The sequence below is a fragment of the Haliaeetus leucocephalus genome, unplaced genomic scaffold, assembly GCF_000737465.1.
Source record: "Haliaeetus leucocephalus isolate CR32 unplaced genomic scaffold, Haliaeetus_leucocephalus-4.0 Scaffold155, whole genome shotgun sequence".
NCBI classification, from domain to species: domain Eukaryota; kingdom Metazoa; phylum Chordata; class Aves; order Accipitriformes; family Accipitridae; genus Haliaeetus; species Haliaeetus leucocephalus.
Window position 1 is genome coordinate 741,446 of NW_010972591.1, and position 26,158 is coordinate 767,603.

General features: G+C 39.7%; 1 protein-coding gene across 1 annotated transcript in view; it reads right to left on the reverse strand.

Annotated features, from left to right (window-relative positions):
- Positions 1-14,392: 14,392 nt before the first annotated feature.
- AASDHPPT (aminoadipate-semialdehyde dehydrogenase-phosphopantetheinyl transferase) overlaps positions 14,393-26,158 on the reverse strand; it is a 48,415-nt gene continuing 36,649 nt past the window's right edge. The window contains exon 6 of the mRNA XM_010562105.1: positions 14,393-18,232. Within this exon, the coding sequence (XP_010560407.1) occupies positions 18,134-18,232 (99 nt within the window). The 3' untranslated portion in view covers positions 14,393-18,133. The remainder of the gene's footprint in view (positions 18,233-26,158) is intronic.

The window sequence follows — 26,158 nt, forward strand, 5'->3', positions numbered from 1 at the left end:
CTGAGCTTTGTATCAGCTGTGCCTTTAATGAAACACTCTCTCCCTTATTTTTGTGGTCTGCTTCTCCTAACCTGCTGCTCCCACAGTCCCTTAACTTATAATTGTGTTCAAGGAACTGAGGCAACCAGCTCTTTCTGAGGTTATTTTCCATGCTAAACAAAATAAAAACATGTAAAAACTGCTAATAAATGGCACCTCCCTCAGGAGGGAAAGTATTACCTCAGTATTATCCCATTTTCTGCTTATTCAAAGAGAGAGAATCTCAAGGTCAAACAAAGCAAGGCCTCCCTCGAGGCAATGCTAATGCCAGACTGGCTGTGCATGCCAAGCTGCTGGCCCAAAGGTCATGCATTACAGGCTTTGACTGTCAATATTCTTATATTGCTGTTTTTCCTTTCTATTTACCATTCTCCTGCACTGTATCACTTTTATATCACGCTTTTAAAAAATCTTTTCTCCTCCTATTACATGAAATTTTCAAAATAGTAGCTACTGTTTGTAGGTGAAGAAGCAGGCTATATATAAATACTTATAAATGCTATGCACAGCAAAATCTGGGTTGAAGGGACTGTCTCAGGAGGCTAAAGCACTTGAGTTGAGCACTCAAGAGTTAGGAAGAGCAGGACCTTATCTGCAGTTTTAACTTATCTTCCTGCCATCCTTATATAAAACTGAAGTGCTGAAGTGAGTAAAGCTATTGCATCTCATGAGGCTTGTAGTTTATTCTCCTTTTCCTTGTTTTAAGCTCTGACTGAACCACATTCCTGATAACCTACCACAGACAAATACTCCATGCTGCACTGTTCCTTCACCAAGAAAGCATGTGATGATGCACTGCTACAGAAACTGGTAAGCAAGAAAAGAAGTTACTAAGAAATCAAAACAGCATGCTTTTTATGAGGAATTTGAAAAACAAACATTCAGCTGAAACATGGTCTTGAAAGAAATCTGTTATCCAGGCTGCTATGCAATATTCTGACAAAAGCAAATTCAGGTTGGCAGTTCCATTCCAAACTTCACTTTTAATTTTTAATCTATTACACTCAAAAGAGCCTGTGAATATATTTGCATTAGAAAAGGCATATTCAGAGGTTTGAATGTCATCTCTGTTCACGGGAAGGGAGAGAAGACTTGGGACTGAGGGGATAGGATTTTCTTTCTCCTCCATCCTCACTTCATGTAAGAACAGCACCAAGTTGCTAAGGGCAGAGGAGGGAGGTGTGTCTGCATCCTCTGGCTGCCTGCTGGGCCCTAAAAGGGAGGTAGCTGGGAGAGGAAGAGAAGCAGAAGGAGGATCCTCTAAGCACTTCAAGATTGGCACCAGAATTCTGCTGTTATTGAAATAAGAAAGTGCAGAATTTTTGCAATGTTGCCATAGGGCTCCGTTATGGGGCTGTGCCATTAGAGATGGACCTGAGGGTGAACGCCTCTTCTAGGGTAGAATGAAGGTGAGAATTCAGACCAAACATGGGAATATTTTTTCCCCTACGGCAGACCAGAATGGCCTCCATCCCAGTTCAAAACAAAAATTTGACTTTCAGAGACAATGCTGGTAGGAGAAGGGACTGGATGAGCATCCTGCCTTTGTGAGAGAAAACCAAAATGCTTTGCATCATGCCATAGAACTGAAACACCACCTTCAAATGTGTACCAGCCATTTGAGAGGTTTTACTCCTGAGGCTGATATAAACACTTTGCATGCTATACTACAGATGGAACTGTAAGCTGGAAAATCCCTCACTGGCCTAGCATCTTTGAATAAATATTCACAATTCTGCAGACTTCAACTCAGTTGCAATTATATTTTTTTATTCTCCCTCCATTCAAACATTGTATAACCTAGTCACAGGATCAGATCACGTTACAAATCATGGTTTTCAGTCAGTGTCCAGTTTACTCCGAGAATTTCAGATCCAGAGTTTGAACAGCTGATTTTGCTCTAATTCTCTGAGCAAATGTTACGTACTGCAAATATCTGTGTTTGTGTCAGAGGTGTTTACAATTCTGTACATGGAGAGAACCTGCACTGACACGGAAGTGACAACTGCTTTCAAGGATCAGAAAGATCTATTTCCTGGCTGTCTTGAAAATCCACAGCAAAATCTGCCCAAGTTCTTCTGTTCTGAAAACTGAAAACTAAACATTGTGGAAGATTTAAGGAAAATGTTAAGATATACACAGAACATTAACTATAGCTCATGATGATTTCCTAAAGCAAATTTTGAGATGTTTAAATTAGATTTCCTAAAATGGATTGCTTAGAATTCAGAGTTTTATCCCTTTGCTAATTTTGCATGAGAATCAGCTGTTTCTAGAATTGCATTTTGTAGTGACACTTCAAATATTGTTTAATTAATGCTCACAGAAGCCTTGAGAGTAAATGGAGGAAACAATAAAACAATAGGATATAATAAAACAAAAGATTTAAAAACCTTTAATACATAAAGTGATTACTTTCTCAGATCTTAATCTTCAAAAAATAGTGATTAAGAGTAAGGTGATGGGACAGCACATAACATGCTATCTAATAAAGTGGACTGTGGATACTGATCTCCCCAGGACTCAAGCAGACAATTAAATACTGTCTTTCACCAAGGGTACACGGATTTAGGGTTGATCATGCAGCTGGGTGACTGCCAGCACTGTGACCTCTGTACAAACCAGAGACATTCCAAAAAGGAGACACTCCATGCACGGTCCCCACATCTGCAATTGGTTTTAAAACTTTGATCTGCAAAGTGTTGCTAGAAGGAATTGTTTATTTGTATATAGTTTCTGGAAGGTTTAATTCTTGCTTTAACCAAATGGATTTCTTTGAAAATACTAGTTGTGAGAGGAACCCATAAGGGGATTTATATACAGCTGAACTATAGGCAATTCAGAAAATACCCACAATAACACACACAGATTATGGTCTGTGACCTCCACATCATCTCTGGATATTTACTGTTGTTCTAAGATATTAAATTATTTCCTCAGTGCCTTAGGAGAAAAATAAGGTTTAGATTATTTCCTAATGGTGGCAGTGCCAGAAAAGATCCTCTAGCTGAATGTCTCAGCCACAGTGCCTTTAATAAAGGGCCGTATTTTTCAGTAGCATATGGAAAAAACCAACAAATGCTAATCCTTGGTCCAGTTTTAAAGTTTTTGGGATTTGCTGCAGATGCTACCAATTAGAAATTACATATTCTGTTATTTAAAAAGGAGAATCAAAATAAAAATGATACAAAGGTTTAGTTTGCTCCCTCTGTGACAAAACCCTCCTGGGTAAATGATAATTTTATTCTCTAATTTTTCAACAATCAATCACTTTTTCTCATTGCTGCATATCAAGAAGGATACTCTGAAATGATAGAGACCTCTGAAAAGAAAGAGTTGCGAAACATCACCTCCGTTGATAATGCTTGCCTGTGCATTAGCACCACCCTGATATCCCAGTCATTGTCCATTCACAGCTGATGAGAGAAACGAGACTTACTTGGAGCAAACAGCCTCACTGTGCTGCCAGTCAGGTGTAACGGGAGAAAGCAAAGCTTGTCTGAAGTGCTGAGCTTCGTTTCATGTGCCCACGGTGGAGCTTGTCCCCCAGACTCCCCCTGTTAGCGGAGACAAGCGGGCACTTCTAGCCAGCAATTAATCTCAGTATGTTAAACACCTTTATTAAGCTGATAAGAATCGTGCCCTAGAAGAGCCCAAGTTCCTCCAGATGACTTCTTCACCTCAGTCTTTACTGGTACAATATGCCATCAGGAATCCCAGACCCTGGAGAGCCATGGGAAAGTCCGGAGCAAGTACAACTTACCCTCAGTAGAGCAGAACCCACTTAGAGAACATTTAAACAGACTAGACATACACAAGTTCAGGGGACCTGATGGGATGCACCCCCAAGGGCTGAAAGAGCTGGTCAATGTCATTCAAGGCCACTCTTGATTATCTCAGGGGGGTTCTGGTGATTAGGAGAGGATTCTGAGGACTGGAGGAAAACAAATGTCACTCTCACCTTCAAGAAGCGTGAGAAGGAGGACTTGGGGAACTACAGACTGGTCAACCTCACCTTAATCTCTGGGAAGGTGAGGGAGCAAAACCTCCTGAAAGCCACTTCCAGACACATGAAAGACAAGATGGTGATAGGGAGTAGTCAGCATGGATTTAAGAAGGGAAAATCCTGCCTGACCAACCTGATAGCCTTCTGCAATGAAAGGACAGGCTCAGTGGATGAGGAGAGAGCAGTGGACGTTGTTCATCTCAGTTTCAGCAAGGCTTTCAACACTGTCTCACATAACATCCTCATAGATAAACAGATGAGGTTGTACTTGATAAATGGACCATGAAATGGATTGTGAAAACTGGCTGACAGATTTGTGGTCAGCAGCACAAAGTCCAGCTGGAGGGAGTCACCTGTGGTGTGCCACAGGGGTCGATACTGGGGCAAACACTGTTTAACATCTTCATTAATGACCTGGTTGATGAGACACTGTACCCTTATCAAATTCACAGATGATACAAAACCAGGAAGAGAGGCTGATACACCAGATGCGTGTGCTGCTATTCAGAGGGGCCTGGACAGGCTGGAGAAATTGGCCAAGAGCCTCATGAAGTTCAATGAATGGAAATGCCAAGTAGAAAACTGAGTTATCTGACTTAAATTGCTTTGTACATTTCCACTTCCAGCAGGCCCTCATGCATCCACATTTGTGGATTTCCCGCAAATAAACAGACTTTGTCTCCTTAATACCAAAGATAATGTCATTCTGTGCCATTAGTCACTGTGAGCTCCTCCCAAGCTGAACACCACATCAGCATACTCTTTAAGTGAGCAGATCCTTGGCGGCTGCTATGGGAATAAACTGAGATGTCAGTTTTCATTCTTTCAGGGCTATAACCCTGAAACTGTTTCATGTTTATCTTTAAATAGACTATCTCAGATTTTATGGGAAATTGTAAATGGCTTACTAAATAGAATGCTATATAGTCATTGCATGAAAAAAATTATCTCTGGCATTCCTGTAAAAAAATTATATATATATATATATAATATTAAAAGTCAGCAAATGCTACTAAGAGAATGATGTTGTGTTCACTTATTTTAAGAGCAGAGTCCTTCTGGCCTCCTTTTGAGGTTCATTTTCTTCTATTTTTCACAAATCCATTCATGCTTCACAAAAAGAAAAGTATGCAATCAAGTTCAACTTGCTGTCAGGTGTCAAGCAGGAATTCACAGGACTGCTGCAAGAGCAGCTCTTTGACACCCCAAGGAACACAGGTATCCGGGTTCCCGTGAAAGTAAAAGGGAATTTTCCTATCATGATCTGAAAAAGCTTGTGTGCATTCACATTGCATTAACAGTACAGGCGGTTGGGGTAGCCAAAGCCCAAGGGCAACAAAGCTGTGCAATTTGGCTGCCGGTGGCATTAGCAGCACCACAGAGGATGCCGGAGCACAACACCCCACCTGTGCAGAGGGCACAGCCCACACTGTTCTTTCCCTGGTTGTCTTTCCTCTGTGAGCATCCTGAGAGAGCAAGCAAAGGGGCAGCCAAAAAAATGAAAACGAGGGAAAAGTCACTGTTAAAGACAGTGAATATTAGAAAGAACCCTCTCCCCATTCTCACTTCTCTGTAACTGCACTGGGTTACTCTGGAGAGGGGAAGGGGTGAAATGAGATTTGTCTCGAGATTAATTGGCAAAGAAAGTGAAAAGGAGCTTAATGAAGTGAAAAAAAAAAATCATAGTCTGGGACTGTGAGCATGATGTTGCCATCAAAATAATCTGCTTGTGGTGCTGGTTTAAACAACAAAGAGAAGCATGTCAGTGATGCTTGACTGCAAGTCTATCCTGCCTAAGTAAGCAGCTCCACAGGGAAAAGGCAATCTCTTGTCCCTGCTTTCCCACACAATGATTCACAGCTTATTCAACTTCTTATACTTACTGTTTTAATTCTGCAGCTCCTTTCTCAGGCAGTGTCTGGGGCTCCTCTCAGCAGCCAAGGGATGAGCTGCTCAGTACTGCAGAGCAGGAGTCTGGGGACTTGCGCAGCACATAGAGCCACCAACACACAAAGGGTTCATCTTTCCTTATTTTTCCTGTTGGAAACTTCATAGTGAGCCCATGCATTTGCTGTGCTGGTGTTCCTATCAGTCACTGCAATGCATCAGAAAAAACCATCACTTCCATCCTTCTGCCCTTTTCCACTTTCTGTCTTTGGCTTGATGCTTGGATTGTGTTTCTCCAGAGAGGTGATCTTTTTCTTCTATACGTGTATGGCATTTAATTACTTGATATTAATCGGTGTAAGAAGCTTTTTCATGAAAAGTTGCAAAAACTTTGTAACCTGGCTGCTGCACTTGGGTCATTTGTTCATTTTCAGATTGTCACTGAACTCAAGTAACAGCAAGACTGCATTCTCTGGCTCGTCTTTTAGGCACTGTCTCCTTGATGACAACTGTTCTCCAGATGGCAAAATTCACACCCAAGTGCATGATTTTTCATACTGGCGATTTATTTTGGATATGTAACTTCATTTCTTTTCTATAATTTTGAAGTAGTATACAGAGCTAACTAGCAGCCTGCCCAATTTCAGATATGGCAGAAAGCATTGCAGAATTTCCATACTGATTCAAGTGGCACAGCCATTCATTTGTCACACTGTAAGTTGGAGAAGTTGTTTATAACTCAGCAAATCCAGTTGATTTCCATCTTAGATACTATTTTCCATAAGATTCCACATCTGATTTTAATTTTTTTTTTTATTTCCCTTATTGTAATATCTCATACTTTGTGAAGCAACCTTTGCTTGCTCAGTAGAGGGAGAGCAATTATTTCTGAGCAACATATAAATCTCTGGACTGTCTTGATCCTTCTTTTTGGCTTCTATTGCTGGCACTTTCAAATGTTTATTTTTTTAGTGCTTGTTAGAAGTTATCAATAATGTTCAAGAAATGGAAAATTCAGACTGCATACAGTAACTATTACATTTTTGATGGTGCAGGTTGTAGCTAACAACTTCCAAATAACGATCGAGAAACAATTGTTTCACAAGGTCTATCTTAACAACCCCTATTAACCTCTGCAATTTCACCTAAAAATGCTGAATCGGAGTGGTTTACTAAAAAATTCCTCCAGTTTTATCAGAAAGAAATAATCACCCTTTATCTACTTTGTACATTTATAGATGTTTTTTATTCCAATAGGTTTAGCTCTATAAGGATTGAATGGTGAAAAGCAATGAGCTTCTGAGCTCTCTCTGTAGCTTGAGCCTGGGAAATTGAAGTAATTACATATGATGGCTTAAAAGTGAATGGAAAGCAGATAAGTAAGATTTTTATGAAACAGTATCTCCATAGCAATACTTGGTCATTGGATTTAATAGTGACTTACAACACTTAGCTATTTAGACAAGCAGTTTTCCAGGCAATGTTAGTAATTATTAGTCTTCCTATTCCCCTTCTCCTGGCAAGTACTTGTATAAGACAAATCAAGTTACTATTCTGCTTTCCTCCCATTTTTAGATAGACTTCTGAAATACTCTTAGGTTACAGAAATAAAGAGGAAAAATGCTATAATTTCACTGCAGAATATGGAAGACACCTCAGTTGCAGACACCTCAAAACAGCAGTGCAGGAGGTACTCCTGCTTCCTGCATGGTGTCTGCTCTGGCGATAGATTGCAAACTAAACAACTGCTCCCTATACCAGCACCAGTGCTGCATCCATGTTTAGCTGGATGTCAGTTGGCATTCTCACTGAAGTCAGTGCACTCTTTCCAAAGCAATTGTCACTGACATCGATGGAATTACATTCTTGAAGTAGTTCTCTGAGCTGTCACCAATGCAGCATTGTGCAATATATCACCTCATAAATACCAATGACAATATAGTAACTTTCCATCCATTGCTCAAACTGTTTCTGAGGTTTTTTTGATAATGTATAATATGACTTGATAGATTTTAATGTGCTGTAAGCCACTTACTTAAACACTTTCAATTAAAATTAATTTGGAACTAACTGTTTTCCCAACTTGTTCCTGATGTTAAGACTTTTACATGTTCAAAATGATGTGTAAGCTCTTATTCAGTAATTGCTCAGAAAAGAAGACACTACCCTGTTTAGGTAAGTCACTATTACATTTTTTTACCTAGGAGGCTGGATGAAGTCTGCTGAAGCCAAAAAATTAGTGTTCACCTTTTATTCAGAGTAAAAACAAAAAGCTGCTAAGTGTCTCCAAGAAATGAGAGTAGCCCTTGCCCAAAACACGTTAATGTGGTTAGAAACTGAGCTGTATGAAAATGGCAAGGTAACCTGGGAGGTGGTGTTACCCTGAGGCTGATTAACAGCTGAGAGCAAAGGGGGAGTGTGTGATTTGGGGAGGAGCGTGGGGGTTGAGGAATGGGAAATACTCAGAGAAAACTCCCAGATATTGCTTGACCCCTGTGGAAACAGGACTTGGTGCATCTCTTTGGAAAACTAATGGAGTTGTATGAAAGAAAACTTTGTGTACTCATTCAGCCCCAAATACTAATAACTCAGGCCAAATAAATAACCTTCTTCCACTGTATTTGTGGGGAAAGCAGACAGCAAGTTACAGCCATTGTTATCATGCTGGACACCAGAGATTATAGCATTTAAAGCCCAACCCAGCACTTAGGCCCCCAGTGCTGAGTTCCAATAGACTCCATTTAATGATATGTATCCTTCCCTAAAGACTCCCATGTATTCAGTGCCACTGAACATAAGGGCATGTCACCTACATTATAAAAATGTGGTTAAAACCTTCCTCCTCCCTATGGGTTGTACCCCAGGGCCAAGAAAAGCCAAATCCACTGTCAGAAAAGTACCCTGTAGTTCTGGTGTACAACTAAGAACAGTGAGAGCATGGGCTTGATCTCTCAGCTTTTGTCATAGCTGGCTGTTTCCCACAAGCTGCGGTGCAAACCACAGCTTCACCACAAACCCTGGTCTCCACGGGTGTTTCTTTTGTAACATGCAAAGATGTGAGTGACATGGTAAGAGGTACTGTTGCTTTGTGTTGAAATAAACGCTGGGCTTCAAAAATAGGCCTTTTTGCCATACAGGAGCCTGCACAAGAGAAATGAAGAAGCAGTTAGGGGCTGCGATTGAGACTGTTCCCTACAGAGGAGCTGAACTTCCACAGGAGGAAGATCATCAGCTGAAGACGTGAATGCTCCCAGGGAGCTGGGGAAGACACTGCCATGCTGTAGAGAAGTGGGAGCCACCTCTGAGGTCTGGTTCCTCTGTGGAGCGAGATCATCTCAGCCTGCCCTTACCCCACATGCCCCATCATCTGCCACACAACCTCCCCCTCCTCTGTACCAGCACTGGCACTGGAGCCATGATGGGTAAGCCAGTCCAGGGAATTGAGCTAAAGGAAAACTGGGTCCTCAAAAGTCCACAGACAACTTCTCCAGAGGACACCTGCTCAACATATGCTTTCTGTTTAACTTTGTCTCGTGTTGTCAAGCAGTATCTTTTATGGGTAGCATCTCATTGTACTTCTTTTGAATTATTACAAATATAACGTTTTTCTTGCTGAACTGCATTACTGAGAAGAGGACAGTAGTGTAAGCATATGAATCATGAATATGCTGAACATGGCCTTTCTTTTAAAGCAATGAAAGCAAACTGGATGAACATGTATTGATTCAGCTTCATTTATTATTTCACAATATATCAAAGTACTGGGCCTGTTCTAAACACCTAATACAGACAACATTGACTGAAAACTTCAGCAGGTTTTTTTTAAACAAACATTTTTCATTTAAAAAAACCCTGTTTCTTGCACTGATCAAAGTTTTATTTTAGAAAATTGTAAGTATTTTATCAGAAAGTTTGTCAAAGCTTTTTCCCTGACCAACTATGTGAAACAAAATGACAAGCATATATATAAACAGCAATGTTCTCATTTGCATTTAGATAAACATTATAAACACAGCTTAAGTAGTAGCGGTTCTCAGAATTCTTAAATGGCTTCTAGTAGTAAAAGCAATGCTCCATTTAGCTTAAATAGTTATTTTCTATGCATCATTAGATTTGCAGCAGACATCCTGTACTTCTACACTCAAATCAAGGCCAGCCTTGAAAATGTCAGGCAGGATGTGGATTTTGAATGGGATCATTATTTCAAGAATATTGGGCCAAACTATAAGCTGGTTTTAGTCTGCAAAGTTCTTTTCACTTTAGTAGAACTAAACCAATTAGGGTGTGCTAACGGTCTGGCCCGTAGCATTTATTTATTTAGAAAAGAAAAATAAAACCACTCAGGTTTACAACAAGCCCCCAGATCATGGGAACAGTCCTAAAGCACAAAGCAGAATGCGACTCACCACAAAAGTGTGAATATTAAATGGTACCTGATGGCAAGGAGACAATGAAAATATAAAGCATTTAAACCGATGCTTTGATGTTTTTTACCTGTTATTACTTAACTAAAAATACCAAGATTTTTTTTAAGGAGTGAAATGAGTAGCATCAGAAATTAGTCAGCTTATAGCCACAGCACAGAAATCTACAACCACCAACTCAATGGTTTAGCAAGCTCAAGGTAATAGCTCAGCTTGTGAGCATTCCTCTCTGGGCTGATGGAAATAGGCTAGAAGATTTTGACACAATTACACTTGTACAAAAGATCTGACTTGAATGTAAATTCAAATCACAGAGTTAAATACAGCATACAACAGACCTATCAGAGTTCCCAACAGTGAGTGGATATGGCCCCTACTCTTCCTAGGCTTAGCTCCAGATCCTTTGGAAACCAGAATCCAGGGCAGATCCCAATACTTCCACTGGCAGCCTCTGAGTCTGACAGACCTTAGTGGCAGAGAGAGGTCTGCCAATACAGCTGTCTTTGTTGATCTGGGGTAAATCAGTCCTCATTTATATGCATCAAAATTTGCAAGCTGTCTGGCAATAGCACCACAAATGTGTTCTCCTGCAAGAATTTAAATAATAACTACGTTACAGAAATAATTTAAGGGTAAATTTGTATTGGCATTTAGGATCATTTTAAAGGCTGTCCAGCCCAAGCTGAGCTATATGAACAGTTCTACCTACTCCTCTGTCATATCATATACGTTGTTTCAAATTCAAGAGTAAAATATGTGATATCTGAGTTAGAGAAGATAATTTGTCTGTTCAAACTTAAAGGACACAATTTTTATAACAGAAAAATCATGGATAAAAAATAAATTAAAAAGTAATCAGAAGCTTAGTATATGGAATAAAGAAAAGAAATTGGGAAAGGCTTTTCTTCAGAAAGCATTCGCAAACGCTATTTGAACTTCTCTAACATTTTTATGATTATATCTGACATGAGGGAAAGGATAAGCCTGTGCAAGTCCAAAACAAAAATTAGAGCAGAAGCCTAGGTTCAGTTTTATAATTCTTTCTCCTTTTTGCAGCTGAGACAAGTCACAGAGAGGGTGAAAGAAGCAGCTTATGAGTGAACTCTGGTTTCTGATTCTTTGCTGGAGCTTTCCTGTGCCTGGAATCAAACAGGAGAAAGCCTCATTTGCTCCCATGTAACACTGCATCTCACACACTTGGGTCTGACTCTTTCCCGGCCCATCTGTCAATCAGACGCTGTTGTGCAAAAGACTACAGGACACCTTTAGGCACCAATTACAAAGACTCTCCTGCTTATTCCACTTTGCTCTGCCATCTCTGTCTAATTGTCTGCTTTCCTGCATTCAGGTAGGAGTAAGAAACTAACCACAGGCTAACCTGGATGCTAATCCTTTATATATAGGATGCTAAGGCATTTGCAGAAATGGTCCAGCATCAATTGCCAACACAAGCTTTTCATCCCATGTGTGTATCAAGTTTTCCAGATGCTCGTGCCTGCTCAGCTGTAGCACTGCTTAGTGATCGCCCAAAACTCAGCTCCCTTTAGGCACAGGTAGGTGAGCCATCTATCATTGCTAACAGACAAGCAGGGGTAGACACTGCTTTTGTGTGACTCTGAACGACCTCCCCAGTCCCAGCAGGAGCCATGCTGCTGCATATCCAGCTCAGCCCTCGCCCAGTCACTGCCCATGTCCCAGCCCTGAAACAGAGGTAGAAAGTCTGAAGGTAGAGAAGTGTCTTTGTATTAGACATATAGCAGAATAAAGTGAGGGAAGCTGAAGGTAATCATATTCCCTTGATCTCACCTTCCCAGATGGCAATGATGTATTTTCTAGCAGAGCCAGTGCCTTCCAATTACTTTGTTTTCATCTTCTTTGTGGCAAAATTTAATTTTGCCTCCATCACTGAAGAGGCCTTCAGCCATTGCAAGGAGTCCGAGGTCTGTTTCTCACTAGTTGCCTCTGCATAACACGGTCTCTGCATAACACACTGGCCAGCTTTTACCAGAGCTCAGTAAAGGCAGAGCTTATTACATTTTCCTTTCCTAGTCAAACAATCAGTTCACACGTACCTTGGGAAACAGCTCTCTTTTTTGACTTACCACACTGTTGGGGAACATATTTTTTGAAGTCTTTTGGTGGGGTACCTGTTTTTTGCAGTCTTTTGACTAGTCTCAACCACCTCAATGAGAAGGCATAACCGGTTTTTGTGTGATCTCACCATTTCCATCAAACTAATAATTTGAATATTTTGGTTTTAATTGATTCAAGGCAAGACCAGCTTCAATGTTACCTAGCGACTGATGTTAGTTATAAAAGTTTATCAGACCCAGGAACTGCCATATTTGCTCACAGCTAATTGTAAGAGCTGGACCCAGGGAGACCTGCCTGGAAGGTGTGAAGAAGAGGCAGAGCAGTAATGCTCCAGAGGGGGCTCGCAGTGGCTGTGTAGTTGACTCCTTGGTCCTACCTGGGCTGCTAGAGGTAAAGAAAGTGGTAGGCTGGCATCTACACACATCCAGGCATAGTCTATAGCTAAAAGCTATTCTGCTGGCAGTAAGTATGTGTGGATGCACTCAGGAACCTTCACAGTGGATTATGCTGATTTCTGCTTGAACATTAAGCTACTAAAGCCTCCAAAATCCATTGATGTCTTTCCAAAACCCATAGCCCCAACTGGAGTAACAATTTTTCAGTATTTTTCATTTCTGCAAAAGCTTGAATCCAAGGGCTTTGAGGCACTGGATGATAGAAATGTATCACCCCTTTTACAAGTGAGAAAGCAAATGCATTGATGACTTGCTGAAGGTCCCATGTAAAGGGGAAAACAATGCCAGTGAGACCCATGTGGCACAAAACCAGACACTTTTCTTGTCTCATTATAATGTCAGGTCCTGCCCCACAAGGATACGGTGAAGATCTTTAAAGAACCAAAGTAGCAATATAACCCTACTGTGACTCTGCTTTTCAAAAAGAGCAGGCATCATCTTTGCAAGGACCTGAATGTGTACTCCTGCCTGAAAACAGTGTCACAGGGTAGCTTGAGCCAGTCTAACTGGATGCACCTTCCCCACCTCTGTAGCTAGCACACGGCGGTGTGAGATCGTCACAGATGAAGTGACGCACTTCACTTGTAAGACAGAAGTAGCAATATATTTACTGATATAAAACAGCCATTTAACAAAGTTTGATAGTAAATGTGACTGTGGTTTAACAAGATTCGATAGCAAGGTTCACTTGATATTTACTGCATAGAGGACAGGGTCAGACAAAACTGTCAGGGACACCCTCCCATTGAGTCATGAGGTTCAGAAAGGACCCCCTTGCTTTCTAAACTCCTTCTCAGAGAGGAGTCTAGGTGCAGCTGGATCCAACCCTAGTCCCAGACTTGGTCAACAGTTTATGTCTAAAGGATTGTACATGCACAATCAATCCTTTATATCACTTAGCTAAGATTTCAAAGTTTAGCATGCTATTAATCACTTACCAAGAATCTGTTGCAGCAAGGAATCTCTCAACCTCGAGGAGTAACTTTGACAGGCATCCCTACTTAAGGGGAGATCCTGGTGCACAGCCCTCTGCCGTGCAGGGGAGCTCAGTGGGCCCTGGGCTGTCCACTATTTATGGAGTAAGATAATTAACTCATAGTCATATTTGCATACTGACTACAGATGTTAGCTTCTTCCAAATTTGGCTCGAGTCAGACATCGACCAGCACTGTGGTTAGGTGGGTACATTGCTTAAATTAGCCCTTGGCTATTGTGTTGTTATCTGTCTCCCCCGAATCCACTTTGAGCTGGATGCAGCCATCATGACCAGATGCATTGATTACAACTGCCGCTGGTGGTTATCACTTCAGCAGGATTACGGGAAATACAGGTCAGTTTGTGGGGCAGGGGGAGCACACCGCCACAGAGATCTAAGGGGAATGTAGCAGAAAAGAAGAGGAGGAGGAAGCAACCTGGGAAGTAAAATGTAGATTTATTGTTTCAGGAAAAAGAAAAGGAGCTTTAGATTGGAGAATAGGAAAGTGTATCAGGAGAAAAAAGGAACTGAGAAGGAGAAAGGGGAAATGATAAAAGTTGAAAAAAAATACACAGAGACTCACATTGCAGGTATTCAATGACACTTGCATGAAATGGGAGTCCATTGCACTGAGTAGTTTTGCAGACAAGGGAAGGACAATCTCCACTGCAAGAGGGACTCAGACGCAGTCCCCTATACAGGGAAATTAAACTGGATGGGGTAAAAGAACATGAACAGGAGGAGGAGAATGCTGGAAGAGTGTGCTGTTATTATACAGTATTTGTGAACTGGCTTGGGATGTAATCAGCATCACAAAAGAGACCTTGGCCAGCAGAAAATAAAAATATTCTGGCCAAGAAACTGTAGGTTAAGCAGGAAAGCATGGTAAGCAGAGGCCATATACCCTAAGTACAACTGAATTATCTTTTAGTTCATACATACACTCACATTTAATTAAGTTATGACATTGTCAAGCCTTTGGCATACTGCCTGCTGTGTAAACATTACTGGCATAGATATTCTGTAATTCTATTACAGACTTATTAACTCAAATGGAGGAGCAGGCAGGCATGAAACCTGCTAGAAATTTCAACCGAAAACCACCTATAGGTTAGACAGAGAAATGCAGCATGCCAAGGTGGAAGAGTCTAACAGCGATGCCTCCACTCACAGGAGCCACCCAAGGCCTATACCTATCTTGTTAGTGTATTAGCAGTCAAACAGCCAAGTCTGTCTTGTATCAGCACGATGACTTGTGATCATCCGCCACATACAAGAACAGTATCATCTGAGTTCGAAGGAGCTGCTGTTGGATTATTAGGTTTGTCATTGGTGGGATTCAATTATTCCTGTATTATTTGTGCAAGAGTAATGCAAAGAGGCTCCAGCTGAGACCAGGCCTCCATTTTATGAAGTACTGGGAGACAGTTTCTTTCTCAAAAGGAGCTTGCAGTTTCAGCTGACGATATGCAGACAGAGGAGAAACAGAGGCATCAGGAAATGATTTTATTAGGGTTCCACAGAAATACAGCCAACAGGCAGAGACTAATTCTAAATGACGCTTTTATATTAGGGGGTATTGAGTTAAAACATAACTACATGCCCTTTCTTGACTAAAGTAGAAGCAAGGCCATTTTAGACCTATAACATTAACAAGAAGTCATATACAAAATTAGAAGAAAATGTATGTTAGAGATACAGAAATGTTACACTTTGGAAGCTGGAGGAATGGAGAAAAATATTTTACCACCAGGATCGAAGAGTCCTTAATTCTTATCTGCTAGCTGTGCTGTTGTCCTGTACTGTTTCTAATTGAAAGTGCATGTTTTAATAGCCATTAAGGAAAAAAAGATGGACTGGAATCTTATTTTAGAATCTATAAACCTTAGAACAATGGTTTTCGCACAAAAATCACACTATAAACTGCTCTACACAGAATTAGGTTTTAGCTGCCCTTGTACTTACCTTAAAAAGTAAAGCTTCCTCTTTCAAAGTCTCATTTGATGCCAGCTCAGGTGGTAGACTGGTTTGCAGTCTTTGGCCTGCCTCACTTCTCTGACCAATTTTCTCTGGCTAATGAGAGCTCTCAGAGACCCTCTGAAGCCCAGGAGGGAAGCCCTGTGTACTGTAATGGACCAACACCTGACTCAGTGTCCTATGGTTGAAATCAGATTCCTTAGAGTCTGGGGAATCATCTCAAGCAGGCGTATAGAAGCTAACAGCTGTCCATCCTCAGCACCTCAGGATGGAAGAGTTCACAGAGTTTACATTCAGATTTTTGTTAAAACTTATGCTCTTGATCATTCTTTTACCAATAATGTTCTTTTACAGACACCAAGAGTGAGTTTGTGTAAGTCCTACAGGACTTATACTGCTAAGTGGTGGAGAAGATGTAGGCAGCATTTCTGATAATTGTGCCTTACACCAGGACCATGAAATCACCTCTTCAAAGCGGGACACAGTAGTTATTTGGCTGTGATACACCCACCAGCTTTTCTAATTAACAGGTGTTTTGCTACCTGCCAACCCACAATGTCAAGAATCTTTTTCAGAAGCATTTGTTTTCTGAAACAGTTGTATCTCGACTCTTCTTTTGAAGACGTGTTAGAAACTCAAACATATTTCAAGCATGTACTGTTAGGATACCACAGATTTTCCTCTGTCACACTGCGTGTTGAACTAGAAAAGCCCTTAAGACCTACAGGCTAAAGCAGAATAAATTCAATGCGGTCTTGTTTCTTGGGTTTCTGTTGTTAACTTCCCTCATACAAAGTACCAATCAATAAATGACACAGAAAAAACCACATATTTAACTATATTCACTCCTTTTCACATTTTTTAATTCATGTATTTTTAATAAAAGCTTCCAACAGATAAAAAAATTTATGTCTTAATCTGCTTCTTCTCCTATTTGTTCAAGGCACTGTTTTTAATTTCCCCACTGTCAGGCCTTAAATTGTCTCTTGCATCAGCCAAATGTATTTGTACCATTTGTATTACTTGCTCTTGAAGCTCTTTTCTTACACTTCCTGGTTACTGAATTAATACAGATAGGGTTAGTTTCTAGTTCTTTTAAAGCTCATTATGTGTATATCATTATATATATAATGTATATATACGTACACATATATGTGTGTGTGTGTATGCTACATATCCGTAGCAACTCTCTGATACCTCTGTCAGTGATGAACTGACTGCAGTCTGAGAACAAATGAACTAAAACACATTGTGTGGCTGAAACAGATATATTTGTATTAACACATGTAAATTTTAATGCAACTGCATTTTTATTTCCCTTTTAAAAGCCTGTTTATACAAACTCAACAACTCAATCAGTGCTGCACTCAAACTACTGTCATGCCAAAAAACCAAACCAAACACCATAATAATTCTATCACACTGTTTCAGAAGTCCCGTAATTGACTTTTATAAATTAATCAGATATATTTTAAAATTGCTGGCACATACAAGGTTTCTTCACTATTTCAGCAGCCTTTTACTCTGGGACAAATTACTGCCTTCAGCTGACATTACTTTCTTCCCTCTTTTAAGTCGTCTCAGAAGATAAATTTATTTTCTGATTACTTAAAGGCATTTACACGACCAATGTTACATAGCTCTACGGCCAGCTTATCTGACTTTACTCAAGCCAATTGAAACCAATGTGCTCCACTGCCATAAGCAGTTTGCTATTCTTTTTGTCCCGAAAGGTAATGGAAAGATAACAATGATTTCTGCAAGTAGGAGCTGCCTGCCTGCCCCAGTTTAAATGCAAATAAATATCCTACTGCACTTTAGGGAAAACATTCTAAATTAACAAGGCCAATCATCTAAAGATCCTAACAAGCAATTAGGCAGAAACAATGATATCAGAAAGATCAGTCTCTTTGTAATACGCTGTTTTCACTCACATAAGAATTTTAATTATGGTATAAGCATGTACATAACTGAAGTACCACCTTTACCCACACAGTTTTACTGTACAACATTAATCCAATACATTTTCCTAATGTTATATAGGTAGCTAAGTAATTGTAGGTCGCGTAACTGTCACAAGATTAACAAAATGCTTTTACGTAGCTAGTAAACACCGCTTGCTGAGAATATTACTCTATTCAGTAGACAGTGTTTGAACTTAGTACATGCAGAAAAATTCCTTTCTCTTACAAAGAGACCAGTGACCTCATTGAATAAGCAGTTCACTGTACCTTTCACAAAAGCTCTCAGTGAGGATGAGGAGCACATTGTACAATCAGCTGAAAGATGGGCCGAGAATCCACTCACCTGATGGCAGCAGTGCTAAATTACAGAAAACTGCACTGCTGAAGCTGAGAAAATACAGGATATTCACCTTAAAGGGAAAATATTTTCAAGGTAGTATTTTCAGATTTTTGCCTGTGTGCTTTTTCAAATGCAATCTCAAAGTAATTTTAATAGGCAGCCATTTAAATATATCAAACACCACTCTACAATGAAAAATATGCATTTTTTAACTACATATGGGTACTTACACGTATACAAACTGCAGAGAAAATACAAGCCTATCCTTAATTGAAAGATATGATACTGTAATACAGTGTGTGCATATATATGTAAGTCTACATGTATAAATATATAATACATTTATAAAATTATTACATTGTTAATACGCTACATATACAGAATACAATACGTATCATGCATGATATATAAAATCTGTAATCATATTTATAAAGATCATTCATATTTTTGTTAGCCTTTTTGCACTTCCCTTCTGCACTTATTATTAGGATTGCCATCTACGATGCCTTAAAGCTGAAACCAGCAGTACATCGATATTATGGCAAAAACTGCAAACATTGGCGAGAACAGCCATTAGTAAATTCATGGGGCAGAAGCATTAGCTTCAACACTAGAAATAAAATCAAAACTTATTATCAGTCTTGCAATTGAGAGTTTAATATTCAGTGACGTCAAGTACTGAATTAACGTCTGAGTGAGTGAGTGAGTTAATTCAAGAAATAATGAGCTTAAGAGCCCTTACAACAGGACCATGTACTCTCCTCTGACTAAAACAGAGTCACATTGAACAACCGAATAACCACTGGCTGTTCAAGCAGCAGCAGGTTGGATGAAGCGCTGCACTCTGTCAAGCTCTTGCTTCTGCTGATTGTCCTGGTTTTGGCTGGGAGAGAGTTAATTTTCTTTCTAGTAGCTGGTATAGTGTTATGCCTTGGATTTGGTATGAGAAGAATGTTGATAACACACTGATGTTTTCAGTTGTTGCTAAGTGGTGTTTATACCCATTCAAGGATTTTTCAGCTTCTCATGCCCAGGCAGCATGAGAAGTCGGGAGGGGACACAGCCAGGACAGCTGACCCAAACTGGCCAAAGGGGTATTCCACACCATGTGATGTCAGTATATAAACTGGGGAGAGTGGGGCTGGGAGGGATCACTGCTCTGGAACTAAGTGGGCATCACTTGGCTAGTGGTGAGCAATTGCATTGTGCATCACTTGTTTTGTATATTCCAATTCCTTTATTAGTGTTGTCATTATTATCATTATTAGTTTCTTCCTTTCTGTTCTGTTAAACTGTTCTTATCTCAACCCACGAGTTTTACCTTTTTCCTTCCGATTCTCTCCCCCATCTCACTGGGTGGAGGGGAGTGAGTGAGCAGCTGCATGGTGCTTAGTTGCTGGCTGGGCTTAAACTACAACACTGAAGTATTTTTGTGAAAACATCCGAGATGCACCATCTGACTCCAGCCTTTGCTACCCCTTAGCAATGCTGTATCAATGGAAAGGGCTACAAACACACGCTGCCTGCGCAGCTAACAGTTTCCAGAGGCATAGAGGATCCTGGATGCACAGGGCATGGTTGAGCAGGAAAATGGGTGAGTGGCTAACCTGTATGTGAATTTAGGGGCAGTCCAAGCTCCTGCTTTCTGCCTCCGGTCAGAGATTCCCATGGATAAAATGGATGTGACTGGCTAACTGAGTGAACTTCAGCCTATTTCAAGATTAAAGGAAAGCAACTTTTTAGAACACCGAACCAAGGCTGGAAACATTAAAATTCTATGACAAGAAATTCACTAGATAGTTGGAAAACCTTAACAGGAATTTTGGAAGTGTGTAATATGGATACTACTATTTAACCTTGAGGGGAAAAAAAAGAAACACAAATAAAAGGATTGAAATAATTTCAGCTGCTTTGAGACCTTAGAGCAAAGCAGAACTAAGAACTTCTCTTTGTGACTTAAAAGCTAGCATTAATATACTTTCAACTTATCTTTTACATTTATTTCCCCTTATTACTTCCAGTACAACATTAAGATCTTCACATATAATTCCTTGACTCATCTTTTCCATTAATTTACTAGGGAAACATTGCACCACTTTTTGGTGATGATACCAAAACATTTTCTTGTCAGCTCAGTGACAACAACCTGCCAGCAGGAATTTTCAGCATGCTGGGACTAGCCCATTAAAAGTTGTTGCAGCAAAGAGTACCTCAGGCAGGTGCATTAGAGGTCCTGTGGTACCAAGGGCACAGCACAAGGCATACCGACACACGCAGAAACAGGATGGAATTGATGCCCCTGCTTATTCAGGTGCTTCACACTCAGCTAAGTCCTCAAATCCTGACACAATCAAAATCTCAGTGCCCTTGTGGAGCATCTGACTAGACTTAAATGCCTGAGTAACTTAACGGGATAATAATCAAATCCAAAGTGAGACATTTATACATCTACAACACAGCTATCAAAACCTAAAAATACAAACCTGAAGAAAACCACATCCAAGTCCTTTAGAACTTTGCCATTCATGAGAACGTTACCATTTCCTAAAGCTCCATCAGTCCTTCCAAGCTCTGGTATCGCATACAGGTCTGCCATTGCACCTTGCTTATGCTGGGAACCTCGGTGTTCGCTTCCTGCCCTAAGCCTGCTCAAGATGTTCAACAGGCACCCCTAAATCCCTAGTACATATCTGACAAGCAGTCTGGCAAACCTTTTAAGTACATTTAACACACAGCATTTCTAAGCTTGGAACTTCAAAAAAAATGCTTGCCTTCAGTAGGACCTATACCTTTTTTTTTGTGGCAGATTGGTAGGTAGTGCACTTGCCTTGAACACATCTGCAAAGAAATGACTTAAAATTCTTTATTCAGAGGATTAAAACTTTGATTAAAGGGTAGAAACTCCTTCAGAATCCTCCTCAGCATAAGAAAAATGTATCCCCTTTTCAGAAACAAATTTGATCAGCAGGTTATAGGCTCATATAGGCAGGGTTACTACTCAGTAAAATTCCTAGCAACCAAGAAACAAGAAATGAAAGTTTGAAATTAGCACTTGAATAAGATTTTGGCAGGAGAATAAAAAGTTTGGGGTTTTGTATCCTGTTACCATGGCTGCTCATATGTTTTGTAATAGCCACTGGATAAAACCTTTAATCATCAGAAACTCCCACCTAGTTCAGTTTGAAGAATTAGACTTCATTAGTTATACATAGAGCAAGTTGGATGTGACAACATCTAGACACCATGCCCCAACCCAAGCCATTCCTTCTCTTGTTGGGCTGATAGCCACTGAAAACATAAAAAGGCAGCTTTAAAATGTATTCAAATTCAACTATTCAGTTGTTAGTAGTGATGCAAACTATTTCCTAACAGATTATACACATTTATTGCAGATACTTTTCTATTTGCACTATGAAGAATACATCTTTATATGGCGGGATGCTGGGCAGCTTCTCTAACACTCTGAAGTATGAGAGTGCTTTTTCACTGCTTTGTAAAGTAGAAATAAAGGTGTCTAGGTACCTCTAGATGTTGGAGGATCAAAGATGCATTTCAACTCAAAAACCCATTTTCTTACTGTTTACATCCCTTATAAATCCAAAACAATTTTTCAAGGGTTTTAAAGAAAACCCTTGTGCAAGCAAAAGTGCTTTTTCTGTGTGAATAAGCTCCTACTACAACATAAAGAACCTTTGTGTTCTACAACATAGTTCCAAAAAAAATTCTTCAGAAATTTCCTTAAGTAACACTATGCAACAGTGTAGCCTTGCATTTGAAAATACATATCGTCCTACAAGCATTAAACCCCACACTATTGCAATTTAGACCAAATGAGGAGACACTCACTCTAACATAGAATACACAAACATTATGTCATAGTTATGTCAAGAAACTAGGTTACACATTGTTAAATTAAAATTGCAGGAAGAAACCAGGGAGTGTCTTTGTCACGGAAGACAGACCTGAACACACCTAGTCTTATAAAAATGCCAGAGAGTGGACAGCTGGTCCAGACCTTTGTTTCACGATTCATCTATAGGATGTCACTAAGAGTATACAGCTCTGAGTTCCCATAAATTGTTTCAAAAATAACAAAGGAGTGTTAGGCAACTGTAAGGTATGGCGTTCGGAAGATCTCGCGATGTCACGGAAAGATGGAGGGTTAGTCACAGCTCCTGTGACATATCTGTAATCCCGCCTACCCTTGTTAGTATAAAAGGAATTAACTGCGCAATAAAAAGCAGAAGTTGACGCTCACACTGTGTGTGTTATCTGTCTCTTTCCCTGGTCTGGGCCGACCAGTGATCTAGTCGCAGCACCTTGATATGTAGCGAACGCTACAGGCAACTGTTTCAGTAATCCCACCTATGTCTGGATCTAAATAATAGTGAGATAAAAAAAATAACTGAGAAAGGTAGAACCATAAATAGACAACACAAAATCAGAGCACAAACATAAAATAACCCACTTTTTATTTCAAGAAAGAAATTAAACTCAATCTTATCAGAAATATTAGTCATACACAGTATCTGGCCACAAAAAACTACATACAGCACAAGAAAATAACATTTTACAAAAAGTGACTTTTTGAAAAAAAAAACCCAACAAAAAACCTTTTAAAATGTTGGCTCTTTTGAGAAGTCAGAATTTACTTTCATGCTTACATTTTCTACATAATGTAGAGCAATCCAAAATATCCATATTCTGGAGGAACATGAAGCGCAAATTAGCATGTCCAGCCACCTGCAGAATTAGGCAGCAGTTAAGGAGGAAAATCTAAATCACTGTTTTAGACTTGGTTATATCAATTGTGCCCAAGCACCATTTACCATCCTTGTAGAATGTAGCACTATAATCTTGTAAAGCTCCAACAAAGAGACAGTCTATGCTCACTTGAATAGCTATCTTTTACTTCCTATCTGGATTTTCTTTGTAGGTCATGGTTTTATTGCAGTCAGCTGCTGCCTGAATGTTTACAAGAACATATAGTTTACAACCATATTTACACTACTTTTGCTGCTACATCTATGATTTCTTGTCTAAGATAAGTACATTTGATTAACATCAGTGCATTTGATCCCATAATATAGTTAAAATATGTATCTTGCATAGGTGTACAGACTTTGTGAAAGGCTAAGAGTGAATTCCTATGATCCACTTTTCAAAGTTACAGATTTTCACATCAAATGGCACTGGTCTCTCGTCACACAGCTGCAAATTGTCTTGAACAGTTTTATCCTCTGAAATTCCTAACCACTCTAAGAATTTTTATGCAGGATAAACAAAGGTTTAAACATGACAATATATCCAAACTAAGACACATTTATTCACTTTTGACAATCTGTTCACTGAAGACCGGAACTTTTTAAAACATTTAAAAAATTTTTTAGGTCAGACTATGAATAGCTACTCCTCAGAAACACTGCGTTGATCTGCAGTCTAGGGCAGCAGATCTGATCTAGGATCTGAATCTGTACTTGAGTAACAGGGAGGCTGCTGAATCCTGTTCCATAGGGAAAAAGACTACCTAGTCACAGTCCCTGCTGGGAAAGGCTCACGTGGAGCAGAGCTTGTGTTTCTGCAGCTTCTTACTCTTTAGAATCCAGGCATGTGGTACAGTCATGTCTTGGGCAGTATATAGAAAACAAAATGGATAAAGGAATGGAGCTCTAGAGAAGGAACCTGAAGGGCAGAGGACTTCTAGACATAACTGGGAAATTTGTTGCAGATAGAAGAGTGATGGGAGACCAGCAAAGATCAGCTCATCTGCACTGGACTGGGCCAACAACATCAATTAGTGAGGGAAGCTGGAGCTGTGCTGGACCAGTATTTCTAAAAACAGCAGCAACACTATGGACATTAAGACTGTATTCTGAGGAAATGCAAGGAAGCCAGTGTTACGGCCATGTATGGATACAGGGCTCAGTTTTTCATATAAGGGAAAGTATAATAAATTAAAAAGTGTGTGAAATAATAAAAAAATATCTTAGAGCTGTGAGATTACATAACTCATCTGTACACACTGGCAACACTTATTTCAATACATGCCTCTGCAGTACACAGATGCCCAGAAAAAAATTCTGATGACTTTAAGAAGGATCATTCACATTCATAAAGAGTCAGAGTGTCTTGCTGGCCTTTTAGCAGCATGCTTTTAGCTGATAATGCTATAACTATGCAGCTGCTCTTTTCCACAGTGGTAAAACCAAGTGTAAAAATTCTGTCTGTTTGCACTGACACTAAACCACCTGACTCAAGCAGCTCCTCACAAGGCACTACCATCACCTAACCTTACTGCTACCTAAGGTTAAAAAAAAAATTAACCTTTTTTCAAATAGCTCAGTGTAAATCAAAGACATGGAAAAAATCATAACATGAGGAACTGCAATCTTCTAGATGATTCTGTCTGGTCTGTTAGAAACTATGCTTTTGTTTCATGGAAAGCTAACCAAAACAAACTCCTTTGTTTTTCTAACCTTTCTAATTAGATATAGACCTGAAAATTATCGTATTCCTGGCAAGCAATCCAAGTGTAATTTTCTAATTTAACAGAACTGGTTTGTCCTCTACATACATGCAAGAACAATATTATAAATAATTTCAGTAGAACTTTTTAAACTCTTTCCAATGAGAGAAAAATTCGGTTTTGAGACACTGTCACTAGGCAAAAATAACTCATCTCTAATACAAAATGAATTCCTTTATCCCCAGAAATATCGCCAGATCTGAAAATTTCCTATTCATCTCACCCCATATTTGCAGTTCATTTCACTGTCCCAGCAAAAAAGTTGGCAATTTTAACTGGCTGGTACAGCTGCAATTGATGGGGTCCTCAGTGACTGGTGAGGATTGGTATGTACTGTACCAGTTAACAGCCAGCCAGCCATGGAGCTCAGTACTCTCCAGCCTCTCATACTCTGAACAGGCCTCCTTATTCAGCAGACTTCCTAAAACTGTGGCAGAACAAGTCCTTTCTTTCAGCTTGGCAATGCTTCTAGTTATCTCAGCTCTTAAGCACCTTCATGTGCTTGCCAATCTGGGATTACAGTACACTTCAGGTAGAACAGAATAAGACAGAGTCAACTGAATCAGTTAAAAATATCCTACACCAGTAAGTGTTACCATTATATACCCACTGAATAGCCTTTTCTGGCCTCGATGGAGTGCCAACTATTTCTCTCAAGTTGCATTTCATTTAAAAAAAACAGTCTGGAATACTTGACTTACAATTTGTATATAAATTACTCCATATATCTGTTAACTTCAGCTTTGAAGTTACTGAACATCTAATTTAACCCCTGTGGAGTCTGGAGAGAAGAGCTGCTGCTTCACTGATTTGCAGTTTTGGAGGAAAAAAGCAAAACACCAAAAACTATGATTAGCATGCAAGATGAGAGAGTCATTGAAATCGAAACGAAAATATTAATCAGAACTGGTAGAAGTAGGAAAGTTTAACAGCATATTTGAATTCAGAATTATCTGCAACAAAATTCCAAAAGCTTGTATGATATTGCAGAACTCATACCCTTCTCTCTCTAAACCTTTTCTTTATCTTTGTAATAAGGCATGGTTTCAATGGTTACAGTACATGTAGACTCTCCTTTAGTCAGAATACAGGGTGCAGCCAAGTTGTACGCAAACCTGAAGTCACTGAAGATCTATGTTTAACTGTAGGACAGAAATGAACTCTTTTCAGTTGTGAAAATCATTCCATTCAGTATGACTCATTCTGTTCAGTACATGTCCTTACATTTAGATGGACCATGACAGATCTATGACTTCTAGAAAAAGTGAGAGGTAATGGCACAAAATAGGATTTGTTTTGAAAAAGAATACAAATACTCTAAAGGTACACTCAAGATCTACAGATCTCCAGAAATTTTAATTCACTGTAAGACAATAAAATATTCTGTCTTCAGATGTTACAAGCCTATTTGGAAAAATGTAAATAGGTTTTTTTTGTTTGTCGCCCCTACGCCACGCCACACACCACCTA